Genomic DNA, 15,513 nt, shown 5'->3' with positions numbered 1-15,513 from the left:
GGTATTAATGTACATAAACAAAAAGTGAAGGGAAAAAGATTGCCTATGTAAAAATGGTTGACTTATGAATAAGCAATAAGCTTTACAGTTAGAAACATTCTTACCATCAAAATGTACTTGCTCTCCCTAGGATCAGAGCTATCTGTGATATTTAAATAGGAATAATTCTATTTAGCGTATTACTGTTTCTCTTCCGATGGTGATTCTGAGTTGCTGCCATCGTCACTATTTTGTGTTTGTGTATGTGTTTGCTTGTTGTCTAGGCTCTCTGGAGGAGGAGGGTTGGAATACAATTCATTGTTTCTTGATTTCTTTAGACATGAAATGAAAAATGGACGTTACTTCTTTGTTCTAGGCCAGAGGCTCCTGCTTTGTCATTTTCCTCAAAATCATGAATCATACATTATATTATAATTTGCACAGAATTTAAAACCCCCATTTACTATCAGGAACATGTAATCTATAACAAGCATTCACCAGCAAAATTGTGATGCTGTGCTATGAATCTCATCTTAGATTCTGGTGTTCAGGAATGCATTATTTTTATATAAACTCTTAATAACCTTATTTTTTAGATCCTGGAATGACCAGTGCATTAATATTATCCATGCAATAAATAGCTTTTCTCGGCATTTTAGAAAGTGGAATGATTGCAGAAGAGGAAACTGTAATAGGCAACACACAAAAAGATGTTTTAACTTCAGTGGTCATCTGGGACAGGCATATTAAAATGGCTATGAAATACCATTTCACACTTGCTATATTAGCAAACATTAAACAATCTAACAGTACAAGTGTGATGAAATGAGAAATAGAAACTACACCCCATTTAGAGAACAATTTGGCACCATCTAGAAGAATTAAAACCTAGCATTGAACTCCTAGGTACACATCCTACATTGTCCCTTGAGCATGTGCATAGGGAGGTATGTGTAAGATGTTTACTGCAACACTGTCTATTATAACAAAAGTTAGAACCATCTGACTTTCAAAACAGGACTGGATAAGATGTGGTATAAATTTAATAGAATACAACATCTGAAATAAATGAACTAGATCTATATACGACTATATGGAGGAATTTCTAAAACACAATGTTAAGTGAAAAAAAAGCAAAACAGTGTATACTATGTGACACATATTCTTAATACAAATTTTAAAAGCACACAAACCAATACTATATTTGTTTCATAAATATATATAAACAGTATAGAAATATAAGACCATGGAGTAGAAAGATCCACACCGAATTCATGAGATTGGTTGCCTCTTGGGAAGGAAGGGAAGGGGTGGGCTTAGGGGAGGGTACAAAGGAGATTGCATCTGTTATCATTTGTTAATTGTGATAGTAGTTTCATGAATCTTATTTTTTGCTTTTTCATATTAAATATTTTTAAGTGAAAAGACGGTAAAGGGAAGAAGATATGCATATCTAGGAGAGAATACTATATAGTTTGCTGTATGAGAATAATGGTTCATTCTTTTTTAAGAATCAATATTCCTTTGATCAATTATGGCTGTGAATTGTGATCCTTTAAACACAGGAGGGTGGGGTAGAGTGAGTTTTATTCAGCCTGTTTTGTTAAACTTCATGTAGAATGCTATCACAGCTTACCTCCCCTATCTGCTTATACATGGCACCATGTCCCTCCACAGGAAATTCTTAGGTTTGATGAGATATGGCTGAGATCATAGCTGGTTCTTCTAACCTCCCTGGCATAAGTAAGTGATGAAGTTCACACCATAAGCATTAGTGAAGCCCTTGTTCAGTTATAAAAGACCAGCTGTCATCCCCAGGGTGTTCTCACCATCACCGAGGCTTCAGCCATGATGAGAACCTATGGTCTTAATAAGACCCTCTCATGACTCCAAAACATGTGGCCATTTACCAGGGCTCTCTGCCAGTTTGAGCAAGTTTTATGCAGCTCCTACTGTCAAATTTTATTTCTATTAGCTCTCACACAGTGGCCTGGAGGTTGGGTCTCCTGAGGGTTTATGGTGATCTGGGAACTTTTGCCTTTCACCAGTTTAGGTGGGTGGGGCAAAGAGACAAACACAGTGGTTTGGTCAAAGAAACCAAAACCACACTGACCCCCACACCCTCAGGAAAACTGTTGTTGTCCGTAGACAGACACTGCCCCCTAGTGTAAAGCAGATAAAGTTGCTGATCTATTTGGTTTTCCTCCAGGGAGGTTGTAGAGATACAGGGTTAATCCAGAAGGGTTAAGGAGCTCCTTTGAGCCTGGATGTCTCAAGAATTAGGACATGCCATTATAGCCTTCCAGACTCTTTATTATATAAATATTGTATATCCATCTTTTTTGAAGAAATGTGTGTCATAACTGCATTTTGTCTCTCAGCAATGTTGTAAATGCCTTGCTATGCATGTAAAGGAACAACTACATCTTTTTTAGTGGCTGTAGCATGGTATTTCAATATATGGCCATACTGTAATTTGCTATTCAGCTCTCTTGTGTTGCATATGTTATGCTTCCTCTTTTTCGAGTTCACAAACCCACACAGCCCATGGTATTGGTTCTTTCTTCTGTTCTGACCTTTACTTCTTGCCAGTTGATTGTTTATCACTCTTCTCAAGCCCAGACTTCTCCTGATTCCATTCGTATAGTTCTACCTAGATGCTTTTTGTCCCAACTTCATGGGTAAAATAGAGGTTACTTGGTGTAAATTTTCTAAACATCGTTTCCTTTTACTTCAAAAGTTTTTTTCATCCTCACCTATCTTAAATACCTTCTCTGTTAGGCAACATTGTCCAAGAGGAAGACATGTTTCTGCCCTCTTTCTAGGGATATCTTTTCACTTTTGTTTTTGATTCTGTGTAATCCATCAGTTATTTCTAATCTTATCTCTTTCTGCATTCTCTGCAGAATAGCCTGCATGGTAGATATATGGAAATTGTATTAAATAGCATTAACTCTTAATAAAGTGATAGAGTTATGCCCTTCTGGAGCCTTCTTTAGTCGTGTTTGTCTAAGGAGAAAGTCTCATTTGGTGTTAGCACTTCTAAAAACATTTCCAAATATTTCTGTTTTAACAAAGGGAATGAGCTAGAATGAAAGAATTAGAGGAGCTTCAGTAGAAAACATTATCTAGTTAGAACTTAATATTATTCTGTTTTATTGTATTTATTCATTTTCTTCTAAACTTCTTTTAAAATTATGAGACATTTCTGATGGAAAAATACAGAGAGTAATATCACAAACACACATGTACTTACTTCCAGATTTAATAAATGCAGATATTTTGCCTTATTTGTTTAATGTTGTGTCAGTCATAGTTCTACTGGAGAAGCAGGACCCCTAGGATGGAGACGTGTGTGTGTGTGTGTGTGGGCGCATGAGCATGTGTGTGTATGTGTGTTTATGTAAGATTATATATGTATAATTGATGCATCATTCATTATGGAGATTTGACTGTATACTGTTGTGGGAGGTGGTTCAGCAGGCCCTGTAAGGCTGTTATCTTTGTGTGTGATGTTAGAGCTTGAAGTCTGCAGCACAGGCAGTCGAGAAGGGAAGATATGATCTGGAGCCCATCAGAAGTGACTGGAATCTGTGTCATTCTCCCTGCCTCCAACCTTGATGAAGTGGCTGCCTTTCATCATAGAATTAAACATGTATCTGGGCAAGGAGTCAGAGCAGCTGAAGGAGGATCCATGGGAAGGTGGAGTGGTTGCAGCCTCGCGACTGTGCCACGCCAATGAGGTGGACCAGCACATAAGTGGTTAGCTATGTGAGGCACTAAGGCACCTGCCCCGACCTGGGCATAAAATGCAAAAACAGCTGCTCTTTCACTTTCACCCCTCTCCCAAATCTAGCCTGAAAATGTCTCCTGTGGCCCACCTTAAATAAAAACGTACTAGCTAACACTTGGCATTCTAACATTGTGCATATTTTTGTAGTTCCACCTGCCAAGTGATGTCTGTATTGATATAAAATTCTATTTTATGTTAATTTACTAAAATTAAAACATTTGAATTGATTTTAAAGAAGACTATTGAGTAAATACTAGCAGACAGAAAATGGGCATGTGAAAACTGGCAAGGGGTACTCAGATGACTGAAGTTAGGGAAAAGCTGAGCTAGCCATATAATTCTTCCCAGTTATGTAAAGATTTATTCTTTACTTTCCTGACTCTGATTGGGCTATTGCTTTTACCAAATAATTTCTTTTCCTGAGTTTTGTTTTCATTAATTCCTTAGCAGCTTTTACTACCTGCTCAAGTATCACATTAACAACCTTTTCCTGATTCTCCTAGGTGGAATTCACATCTCCATTCTTTGTGCTCTCATGAACTTCATTCCCAGTATGGCTAATATAGCATTCATCACAATCCACCTTGTATTTATAGCTTTGGATATACAGTCATGCCCCACATAACAATGTTTCTGTCAATAATCACATATGCAACACTGGGCCCATAAGATCATAATGGAGCTGAAAAATTCCTATTGCCTAGTATTTCCTATGCTATATTTTTAATTGTTATTTTAGAGTGTACTCCTTCTACTTACAAAAAAAAGTTAACTGTAAACCAGCCTCAGGCAGATTCTTCGGGAGACAGTCCAGAAGAAGGCATGGTGTGATAGGAGATGAGGGTTCCATGTCTTCAGGATGTTGTTTTCCTGAAGACCTTCCATTGGGACAAGATGTGGAGGCAGAGACAGTGGTATTGATCCTGACTCTGTGTAGGTCTAGGCTAATGTGTGTGTCTTAGGTTTTAACAAATAAGTTCAAAAAATTTTAAAAAATAGAAAAAGGCTTATAGAATAAGGATATAAAGAAAGAAAATATTTTTGTACAGCTATATAATGTGTTTGTGTTTTTAGCTGTGTTACTACAAAAGAGTCAAAAAGTTAAAACATTTTAAATTTAAAATGTAGAAAAGCTACAGTAAGTTTAATTATTATTGAAGAAATAATTTAAAAAATAAATGTAGCCTAACTGTACATTGTTTATAAAGTCTACTGTAGCGTCCTAGGCCTTCACATCCATTCACTCCTCATTCGCTGACTCACGCAGAGCAACTTCCGATCCCGCAGGCTCCATTCATGGTAAGTGTCCTTTACAGGCGTACCATTTAAAAAATCTTTTATTGTATATTTTCTATGTTAGGTATGTTTAGAAATACAGATATTCACCATTGTGTTGTAGTTACCAACAATATTCAGTATACTAACATGCCTTACAGATTTGTAGCCTAGGAGGAATAGGCTATGCCATATAGCCTAGTTGTATGGGAGGTTATAGGTCTAGGTTTGTGTAAGTACACTCTGACGTTTGCACAATGATGGACTCGCCTAATGACACATTTCTCAGAACGTATCCCAGTTGTTGAGTGATGTATGACATATGACTGTTTGTGGTCCTCATTTGAATGTATGTGCCTTGAAGGAAAAGACTACTTTTTATCCATTTTATCATCTGAGGTGCATAATATAATGTGTTGCAAAGTTTTGGTGCTTGTTAGAATTTTGTTTTTTTAAAAATTAAACCATTGAAGAAGAAGGGATGGTCAGCTAGTGGTGTTACCATTTTACTTGAAAAAGAGAGAGAAGGCCGGGCAGGCGCGGTGGCTCATGCCCGTAATCCCAGCACTTGGGCAGGCCGAGACAGGTGGATCACAAGGTCAGGAGTTCAAGACCAGCCTGGCCAAGATGGTGAAACCTTGTCTCTACTAAAAATACAAAAATTAGCTGGGTGTGGTGGCAGGTGCCTGTAATCCTAGCTACTCGGGAGGCTGAGGCAGAGAATTGCTTGAACCCGGGAGGCAGAGGTTACAGTGAGCCGAGATCACGCCACTTTACTCCAGCCTGGGTGACAGAGCGAGACTCCATCTCAAAAAAAAAAAAAAAAAAAAAAAAAAAAAAAGAGAGAGAAACAGATGCGACTAAATACTTTGTCCAGAATTTTTTTTAAATTTATATTTAAATCGAGGTGGAGTCTCACTATGTTGCCCAGGCTGGTCTTGAACTCCTGGACTCAAGTGATCCTCCTGCCTTGGCTCCCTAAAATGCTGGGATTATAGGCATGAGCCACCGCACCTGGCCTAGTCTTAATTAGTGATTGGAACAAAAATTAGTTAACAGAGTTACTATTTTTTTTTCATCTTTTTTTTGGTTATACCATTATGCAAGGAGTTAGTTAAAAAATGTATTTGATAGACTATATATATTTGATACGTATATGAGATAGACTTTTATGTATATAGCAGCGTGTTGGGTTCTTTAGAGGGAAATAGCAGTATAAATTAGGGTTTCTTTCCTTCAGGAGGTGACAAATCATTGAAAATTAGAGTTGAACTGTTATCTACACATTAGATAATGATACAAAGCAATATTTCCCCAGTAAATAATACAGCCAACTAATGCTTTGGAAATTAAGAAAGGAGATGGTGTGGTCTAGAGTGATTCGTTGAAGCCGTCAGAGAGATATCTGAGCTTGAGCTGAACTTTGAAGCTTGGATTTAGGGAGAAATGGGAAGGTCATTTCAGGTAGAAAAACATAAAATTGGAATGAGTGTGGAAGAGGGAATAACTGATGCCCTTGCTACACAGAGTATGGTTGTTGGTTGTTGCAGCTTATTGGAAATGCAGACTCTTACCCCCACCCCAGACTTAGGGAGTCACATTAAATTTGGGAAGCACTAATATATACTATTTGTACAGTGCTGTGCAATTCACTGTTGACTATGGAGGAACCCCACTTGACAATGAAGATGGGTTAATACGATATTAGTGACTTGGATAAAGATGTACCATTAGTGTCTTGTCTTAACTGGAAGAAAACGAAACTTAGAGAGGTTTGGATTTGCTCAAGGTTTAATTAGAGCTGAGGTTCAGACTCAGATAACAGATTCCACTGCTTTCACACCACACAATGAATAAGTCATGTTAGGGGAATTGGATAGGCTGGTAGAGGAAGCTTGAATGCAGATTAGTTAGCACCTGGACCATGTGGTGGAGGATCTGGAATGCTAGAAAACTTATCATTTATCCATTAATACGTTTTGACTGGAAGAGTTTCATGAGGAGTTTCAGGGAGATTGATCTGGTGTCGTAATGTAGATAGATTTTTTTTTTTTTTGAGACGGAGTCTTGCTCTGTCGCCCAGGCTGGAGTGCAGTGGTGCAATCTCGGCTCACTGCAAGCTCCGCCTCCTGGGTTCACACCATTCTCCTGCCTCAGCCTCCCCAGCAGCTGGGACTACAGGTGCCTGCCACCACGCCAGGCTAATTTTTGTATTTTTATTAGAGATGGGGTTTCTCTGTGTTAGCCAGGATGGTCTCGATCTCCTGACCTTGTGATCCGCCTGCCTCGGCCTCCCAAAGTGCTGGGATTACCGGCATGAGCCACCGCGCCCAGCCAATGTAGATAGATTAAAATGAGGAAGAAACAGTATTTAGAGGCACCAGTTACTCCGGGTGTGTTAGTGTGTCTCAAATTTTACACACAAAAAATAGCTAGTATTAGTAAGTCAACCAACAAATATTTATTGAATACCCACTTTGTGCTGGACACTGGGCATATAATCCTGTCTTCATGATTATGGTCTTGCTTATGTAATGCTTTTGATTGAGTCAGTTAGGTAACTGAGTACTAAATGCATTAAAAAACTAAAGGTAATGGCAACAATAAAATAATCTTTGATATCCTCCCTCCCTTTATTTTCTCCGAAAAAAGCTCTGGCCCCAAAGTTAAGTGGTTCTCGTTCTCATCCTGGTTTTGCAATTAGTGTTTTATATAACATTGAACAATTTACTTAATCATTCTCTATCTCATTTTTCCTATTAAAAAATAAACATTATACTGAACCATGACTTCACAGCACAAGGTATTGTGATGAGATAATTTATAGGAGACTTTTTTGGTTTCCTGAGAAGTATTATAAGAGCTCTTAATGGTGTTAATATAAAATTACTTTAAAAACTTTCACTTCTTGAAACTTTAAAAATTTCAATCCCCTAGTGCATTTTAGTCATTTTTCTAATTATAATTACATTGAAAGGGGGAAAAAAATCCAGCCATCTATGGCACTTGTTCTCCTTCCCTAGAGGTAGAGCTAGAGAAGATAATGATTTATTTGAGATGTTGTTATTCCCACTCTGGTAGACAATGGATAGTGGTTGCTTTTTGTGGCTTTAAGGCCCATCTGCTGATGGGTGCAATTTTATTAGGCAAAAATATGTGGGTGAATGTGTGCATGGTAGTTGTAGATAATAGTGGAGAAAACAATGTGAGAATACTTTTGTTTTTTTGGGGGAAAGGAATACGATGTGAGCTGTGTGAATTTGTCACAGCCAAAGATAGCAAACCAAAGAGAACCACCCCCATATTCTACGTGTAGGTGATTCTTCCCCATGGCTAGTTAATGCTAAGCCATCTTTGACTTTCTATGACCATATGACCCTTGTGTAAGTGACTGTGGAATAGAGGACCTATTTTTTTGGGGGGTGGGGCTCTCTCTGTCACCCAGGCTGGAGTGCAGTGGTGCAATCTCAGCTCATTGCAACCTCTGCCCCCCGGGTTCAAGCAGTTCTTCTGCCTCAGCCTCCCAAGTAGCTGGGACTACAGGCATGTACCACCATGCCCAGCTAATTTTTTTTTTTTTGTATTTTTAGTAGAGACAGGGTTTCAACATGTTGGTCAGGCTGGTCTCGAACTCCTGACCTCAAATGATCCACCCACCTTGGCCTCCCAAAGTCCTGGGATTACAGGTGTGAGCCACTGCACCGGGCCGAGGACATAGTATTAATCTGAATGCAGTGTTGAAGCATTGCCTCTCTGACCTAATTTCTCACAGTACCCCTTTCATAGCATTTATGAAACAGTATCATTACTGCCTGCCTCTTCTGTCTCCCTTATGGTTAGCAAAAGTAAGCGTGACTATGGGTACTGGAGAAGACAAAAAGGCTAACACCGTTTTATTGAGGCTGGCACTGCATAGAAGAGTTGCAAGTTTCTGACTCTTCTGGTGGCATAAAGCTGTGGACCTGTGTGTTCTGTGAGGGCCTTGGATGTGTGTATGTGTGTGTGTGTGTGTGTGTGTGTGTTTATGTGGGTGTGTGTGCATGCACAGGAGGTGGGTAAGGAAGACATTGTGAAGAGTGGGAGGAGAACAGAGAAGATGAGAAAAGTGGAAAGTGCCTATTCTGCCTGCAGGTTGCTAGAAAGAAAACTGGTTAATACTGATTAATACAGATAATACTGATTAGGTAGATTTCACTATTCCCTACATTATGAATAAAGGTATATAGCAACATCACTTTGTTTTTGAGTTGTTTTCTCCAAACTGGCTTTATTGAGAATGGTATCCTTCATAATGGACCATGCCTCAGATTAGAGGACCCTTTGGAGCATTTCTTCTTTTATCTATAAGGTTGCTTATCCTAGAACAATCCAGATAAAAATATGATATGTTGGCCAGGCACGGTGGCTCATGCCTGTAATCCCAGCATTTTGGGAGGCCGAGGCACGTGGATCACTGGAGATCAGGAGTTCAAGACCAGCCTGGCCAACATGGTGAAACCTCGTCTCTACTAAAAATACAAAAATTAGCTGGACGCCTTGGCAGGTACCTGTAATCCCAGCTACTCGGGAGGCTGAGGCATGAGAATCGCTGAATCCGGGAGGCAGAGGTTGCAGTGAGCCAAGATCGCACCCTTGCACTCCAGCCTGGGTGACAAGAGCGAAACTCAGTCTCAAAAAAAAAAAAAAAATTGATATGTTAACATATATTCAAAAGAAACTTTGAATCGTGCCTGGCACATAGTTAGCATTATAAAGGCATGTGCTGTTATTTGTATTCCATCCTGGTCATTTATTCGTTCACATGTTGAGTGTGTAGGCCCTGGGTTATTTGCTTTGGAAGCTCAAAGGTGAATCAGACATAGATCCTGCCTTTAAGGAGAGTATATTTCAACAGAACAAAATAAGATAAGCAAATACATAAATATAATACAGTGAAGGAAATGGTTCATGCTCTCAAAAGTCTAGATGGAGCTTTAGGAGTGAGCAGCAAGAAACAGGAGAGGACTTCTGGAGGGGCTGGAGACACAAGCAAGATAGTAAGGAAGGCTTCATGGAGGAGGTGATATCTGTGTTGCATCTTGGAGGATGGGGAAAGCTCAAACATTTGCAGCAGGAGAAAGTGCCTTCCAGGTGAAGCGAATGGTATGAATAAAGGTAGGAAAGGTTACATTTAGAAAACATGACTAGTTTGCTTTGCCTAATTGAAGGCTGTGCATTCACTAGAACGTGTGTTTCGAGTCCTCTCCTCCCGAGTTCCCTTGCCCCATGTTTTTCATTGCTTTATACCCATCAATTAAATTTCAGCAGAGTATAATAATCAGGGGCAGTTACTAAATGGGTGTAAGTGGCTTTGTAGTTATAGCTGCTGCTAAATGTGTAATCTATCTGTTCTTATAATTAGTAAGGTTTTTATTTTTATAAGCTGATTACCTCCTATTCGAAAACTTCTGTAACAGTATGCAAATAGGAGCCAGGAAACATATAAGTCTAGGAACTTACTTTCCCTTGCAGTGTATAATAAATCACACAGCATCCTGACCCATGGCAGCTTTGTACCTCTCCAGAGAGGCCCACCGTCGATGGACTCAAAGTAGATTGAGAATGCCTTAGATCTTCTCAGCCTTACCCAGAATGGAAACATCACATCTGTTTTTTTGTTTTTTGTTTTTTGATACGGAGTCTTGCTCTGTCACCCAGGCTGGAGTGCAGTGGTGTGATCTCAGCTCACTGCAACTTCCACCTGCTGGGTTCAAGCGATTCTCCTGTCTGAGCCTCCCAAGTAGCTGGAATTACAGGTGCCCACCACCACACCCGGAAAATTTGTGTATTTTTGGTAGAGATGGGGTTTCACCATGTTGGCCAGGCTGGTCTCAAACTCCTGACCTCAAGTGATCCACCTGCCTCGGCCTCCCAAAGTGCTGGGACTGCAGGAGTGATGATTAAAGGTATTTTAAGACATCAAGTTCTAAGTTAATAGGGATAGTTTGTTTAGATTGTCTTACTCTGGAGCAGACTAATTATGTGTTTTCTTAATAAATGTTAAACTTGAAATAATTGTCCAACAATGGGAGTTAATACTAAAAATCCGTAGCACAAAAAGATTGCAATAGGGCTTGACTTGTAAACCCAATTTTAAGTAGCTGTAAAGCCCAGAACAGTGACAAATGGCATACATGTTTAATAAATATTTCTTGAATGAATGTGTGAAGTATGTTTCTTGAATGAATGCGTGAAATATATTTTCTTTGCAGGGGGACAACTATGGTTAGATCAAACCAAGACTAAGTACAACTCAATGTTACAAAATGAATATCTATAGCTGGGACTTTGAATTTCTTAAAATCTTATTATGAACTGTATATCATATTTTAAAATAGTGCCTACTCTAGTACATATTATGCTTACTTGCTTTAGTAAAACAATACAATATATATTGTTTTCTGAGACAATTATACTACAGAAAGTCTCTCGTTTAGATCATGAATCCAAGGCCAAGATACTTCTAGCCCCCTAGTGAATGCTTATCTGACCTGAAGATACAGTGTTGAAGAGATAATAGCTGGAATGTTACTCTTTTAAATCAGAGCGAATAATGTTTTCCCTGCCCTTCTGCTTTTGAACCATATAAGCATATAACCATATAAGCAGTGTCTTTAGCAACAGAAATATCTCAAAGAAAGAAAACCCTCTGAAAAAGTATAAAGTGTTTTACAAGTGGGATTGCCAATGATTCTGTTCGTGGTAGATCACAAAGGTTCTTTTTCATGTTTTTCTCCTTTGTTTCTGGTGTGGCTTATATCTGTAGCTCATAAAAATACAAAAGCAAGACACTGATTTTTCAAGGTTTGCAAGCCTACTAAGTGTCTTCAACATTGATGGCAAATGTCTGCAGTGTTTGGTTCTGTGTGTTTGCTCTTTCAGCTCTACGTGGCCACGGAGGCCATCCTTATTGCACTGGTTGGGGCCACGCCATCCTACCACTGGGACCTGGCAGAGCTCCTGCCAAATCAGAGCCACGGTAACCAGTCAGCTGGTGAAGACCAGGCCTTTGGGGACTGGCTCCTGACAGCCAACGGCAGTGAGATCCATAAGCACGTGCATTTCAGCAGCAGCTTCACCTCCATCGCCTCGGAGGTAACAACAGGCTGTTCCAATCACTAAATAAATGTCTCTCTTTGTCCAGATGGAGCTACTCTTTTTGTCTTGCTGATTGAAATATCAGCCACATTTTCAAATAACTTTCTAGTAAATTTAAAAGTTAAAGGTTTTAATGTATCAAAGGAGAACATTCCATGAGAACACATTCCTTTTCCTCTTACTACACATAGGAGAAGCTTGAATCTTTCCAAACTAGTTAGATGAAAAGATACAAACTCCAAAAGAACAGTATGTTGATTATGATGTCCTTTTAAAAAGTGAATTAAAACTTTAATCTCTCTTTATTAAATATGCAAAAATTAACACAGGGAAATGTAACGATTCATATATAACACCCATAGTTCTTTTTTTTTTTTTTTTTTTTTTTGAGACGGAGTCTTGCTTTGTTGCCCAAGCTGGAGTGAAGTGGCGCAATCTCGGCTCACTGCAACCTCTGCCTCCCAGGTTCAAGCAATTTTCCTGCCTCAGCCTCCCAAGTAGCTGAGATTACAGGCACCCACCACCATGCCTGGCTAATTTTTTTTTGTAGTTTTAGTAGAGATGGGATTTCACCGTGTGGACCAGGCTGCTCTTGAACTCCTGACTCAGGTGATCCACCCACCTCAGCCTCCCAAAGTGCTGGGGTTACAGGCATGAGCCACCGCGCCTGGCCCATAGTTCATTTTTAAGTCCAGTCCTGTGTGTAGACCATATGGGGCACCTTGACTATACAATGTAAAACACAGACAGTACCACCTAGTATGGTCAGGAAGCCTTACTTTCAAGGGGGCTTTGCTGGCCAGAGAGAAGTTTCTGGTCCTTCTGAGCCAGCCAGAGATAAAGAATCTGAGGGTAGATGGTCTGGTGAAGAGAAACCCTGGATGGGGGCAGATCTCGTGGTCAGCTGGAAGGCACTGGTGTTGGTTGTTAAAATGTAGAAATACTCTCCTTTACTTTGCCTGCTCCTCTTAAGCTACCCATGTGTCTGTTGACACCCTGGCCCCATCCTTGGACCGTATGATCCAGTTAATGGGGTAAATGGCTGGTACAACAGGGGGCCTCTGGGACCCTTGCCAGCTCTCAGTTCTGGTTGCCATGCTAGTTAGCTCTCCCAAAATTCCTTGACCACTCCTTTCTGGAAGCCACTCTCCTGTGTGTGTGAGTGTGTGAGAGCATATGTGTGTGTGTGTGTGTGTCTGTCTGTCTGTCTGTCTGTATGTCTGCACCATGGCCTAGCCAGCCTTACCTGTTGTTGACTATTTTGATAATCCTGCTTTGGATGAGGCATACTAAAAAAAGGGGAGACATGCCAATGATGATGTTTTCTTGGCCTTTTCTTAGGAGTCCCCCATGGAGTGCCCCATTCCTAAAACTTGCTAGACTAACTTTTTGAGTGACCACCAAAGCAGCATTTCTGATGGCAATTCCTGACGTTACTCTTCACTTAGAAACCTCCAGTGATTCTCCCACAGCACACAGAACACAGTAGAGACCCTATGAGTTACATTCAGGACCTCTCACACTTCGTAGCTTGGTCCAGGTGTACTTTTCCAGCCCCACTCTGCACTTTCCCCTGCTCTCACCCCTATGGAAATATTTACTATTTCCCACACGTGACCCAAGCTCTCAGCATAACTTATTACTGTCAGGAAAGCTCTCACCGCTTGCCCTGGCTTCCACCTGGTGAAATCCTTACCTACCCTCTAAGGCTCACTTTCGGTGTCACCTTCCCTGTGAGTCTTCCCAGCCAACTCCCCAGGAGTAAATATGCTTTTGTTTCTGTTCTAGTACTAATTTATTTGCACTTATGTTACAGACTGTTGTTTGTGGTTCAGCTCTACAAGTTCTTTGAGGTCAGAAACCATGTTTTGGTCATCTTTGTATTTCCGTGGCCTATAGCAACCACCAGCACCACCACCACCACTACCACCATTACCACCACTCCTAACCTATTAAAATAACAAACAGCTTTGTTTAATGATTATGATATGCCAGATATTGTGATATATGTAAAATTTAATTATCAAAGTAATTCTATGAGGTAGGAATCATTTCCCCCATTTTACAGATTTAAAAAATGGAGACCCCTTGAGGTCAGTGTTAGTTAATAATGGCAGAGCTGGGATTTGAAGCTAAATTTGTCTGAACTCAGAAGCCTGTGCTCTTAATTATTGTGCTTTTTAGGAATATATCGAATCCAAATTGACATATATATCTTTTAGGTTCTTTTTGGTGAGTAATTATAGCCAAATACTTTTTAAAACCTTTTTTATTTGGAAATAATTTCAAATGAAAGAAATTGCGAGAATAGTACAAAGAATCCCCTTATCTCTTTTAGTTTCATCTATTGTTACTAGTTTACCTCATTAGCATTATTATTGTCTCTGTTTTTTCCTAAGCCATTTGAAAGTTGCATATATTAGTGTTCTTTTATGCCCAGATACTTCAGCGTGTATTTCTTAAAAATAAGGATGTTCTCTTCATAACCACATCACAGTTATCAATGTCAAGAAATTCAACATTGATACTATAGTTTTATTTAAACTATACCTAGTTGTATGCCATCCATACCTAATTTTGTCACTTAACCCAATAACATCCTTGATAGCATTGTATTTTCCTCTCATGTATTGAATCCAATTCAGGATCACACATGACATTTAGTTGTGATAGTTCTTTAGTATCTTTTGACCTTCAGCCTTTTTTTTTTCTTTTATAACATTGATATCTTTAAAGCATCTATACCTCTTCTCTTTTTCAAAATAAGAATGTTCTTCGTTTTGGATCTGTCTGATGATTCCTCATTCGGGTTGGTTTTGCATCCCAAGTCAGAATAGTACATAAATAATGTATCCCTCTCAGGGTATCACATCAAAAGACACACTATATCCATCAGCCCTTAGTGGTGACGTTAATTTTGATTAGCCATTCCAGGTATTGTCTGATAGTCTCCCCTGTCCCTGTCAGTTACTATCTTTCTTTCAAGGAATAGAGAACTATGGGGAATCACTTTCAGGTTATATAAATTTGCTGTTTCTTATCACTGCAACCTTTGCCTCCTATGTTCAAGCAATTCTCCTGCCTCACCCTCCCAAGTAGCTGGGATTACAGGCACCTGCAACCTTGCCCCACTAATTTTTGTATTTTAATAGAGACAGGGTTTCACCATGTTGGCCAGGCTGGTCTCAAACTCCTGACCTCAGGTGATCTCCCCTCCTTAGCCTCCCAAAGTGCTGGGATTATAGGTGTGAGCTACTGTCCCAACCCAAAATGATTATTTCTTAACTCCAGCACTTCCATTGCATTTACTAGCTTGCATACTTTCTACT

The 15,513-nt window shown here is 39.6% G+C and overlaps 1 protein-coding gene across 3 annotated transcripts in view; it reads left to right on the top strand.

Annotated features, from left to right (window-relative positions):
• Nucleotides 1-15,513, top strand: part of SLC22A15 (solute carrier family 22 member 15) — a 90,213-nt gene that overhangs the window by 2,895 nt on the left and 71,805 nt on the right. For 2 of the 3 annotated variants that reach the window (XM_002810376.5, XM_054529095.2), the window contains exon 2: nt 11,969-12,181. The exons of the other annotated variant lie outside the window; for it this stretch is intronic. In XM_002810376.5, the coding sequence (XP_002810422.1) occupies nt 11,969-12,181 (213 nt within the window). The remainder of the gene's footprint in view (nt 1-11,968; nt 12,182-15,513) is intronic. 3 annotated transcript variants of the gene reach the window in all.

The sequence above is a fragment of the Pongo abelii genome, chromosome 1 (genome assembly GCF_028885655.2).
Source record: "Pongo abelii isolate AG06213 chromosome 1, NHGRI_mPonAbe1-v2.0_pri, whole genome shotgun sequence".
NCBI classification, from domain to species: Eukaryota; Metazoa; Chordata; class Mammalia; order Primates; family Hominidae; genus Pongo; species Pongo abelii.
This window is presented reverse-complemented; position numbering and strand designations above follow the sequence as displayed.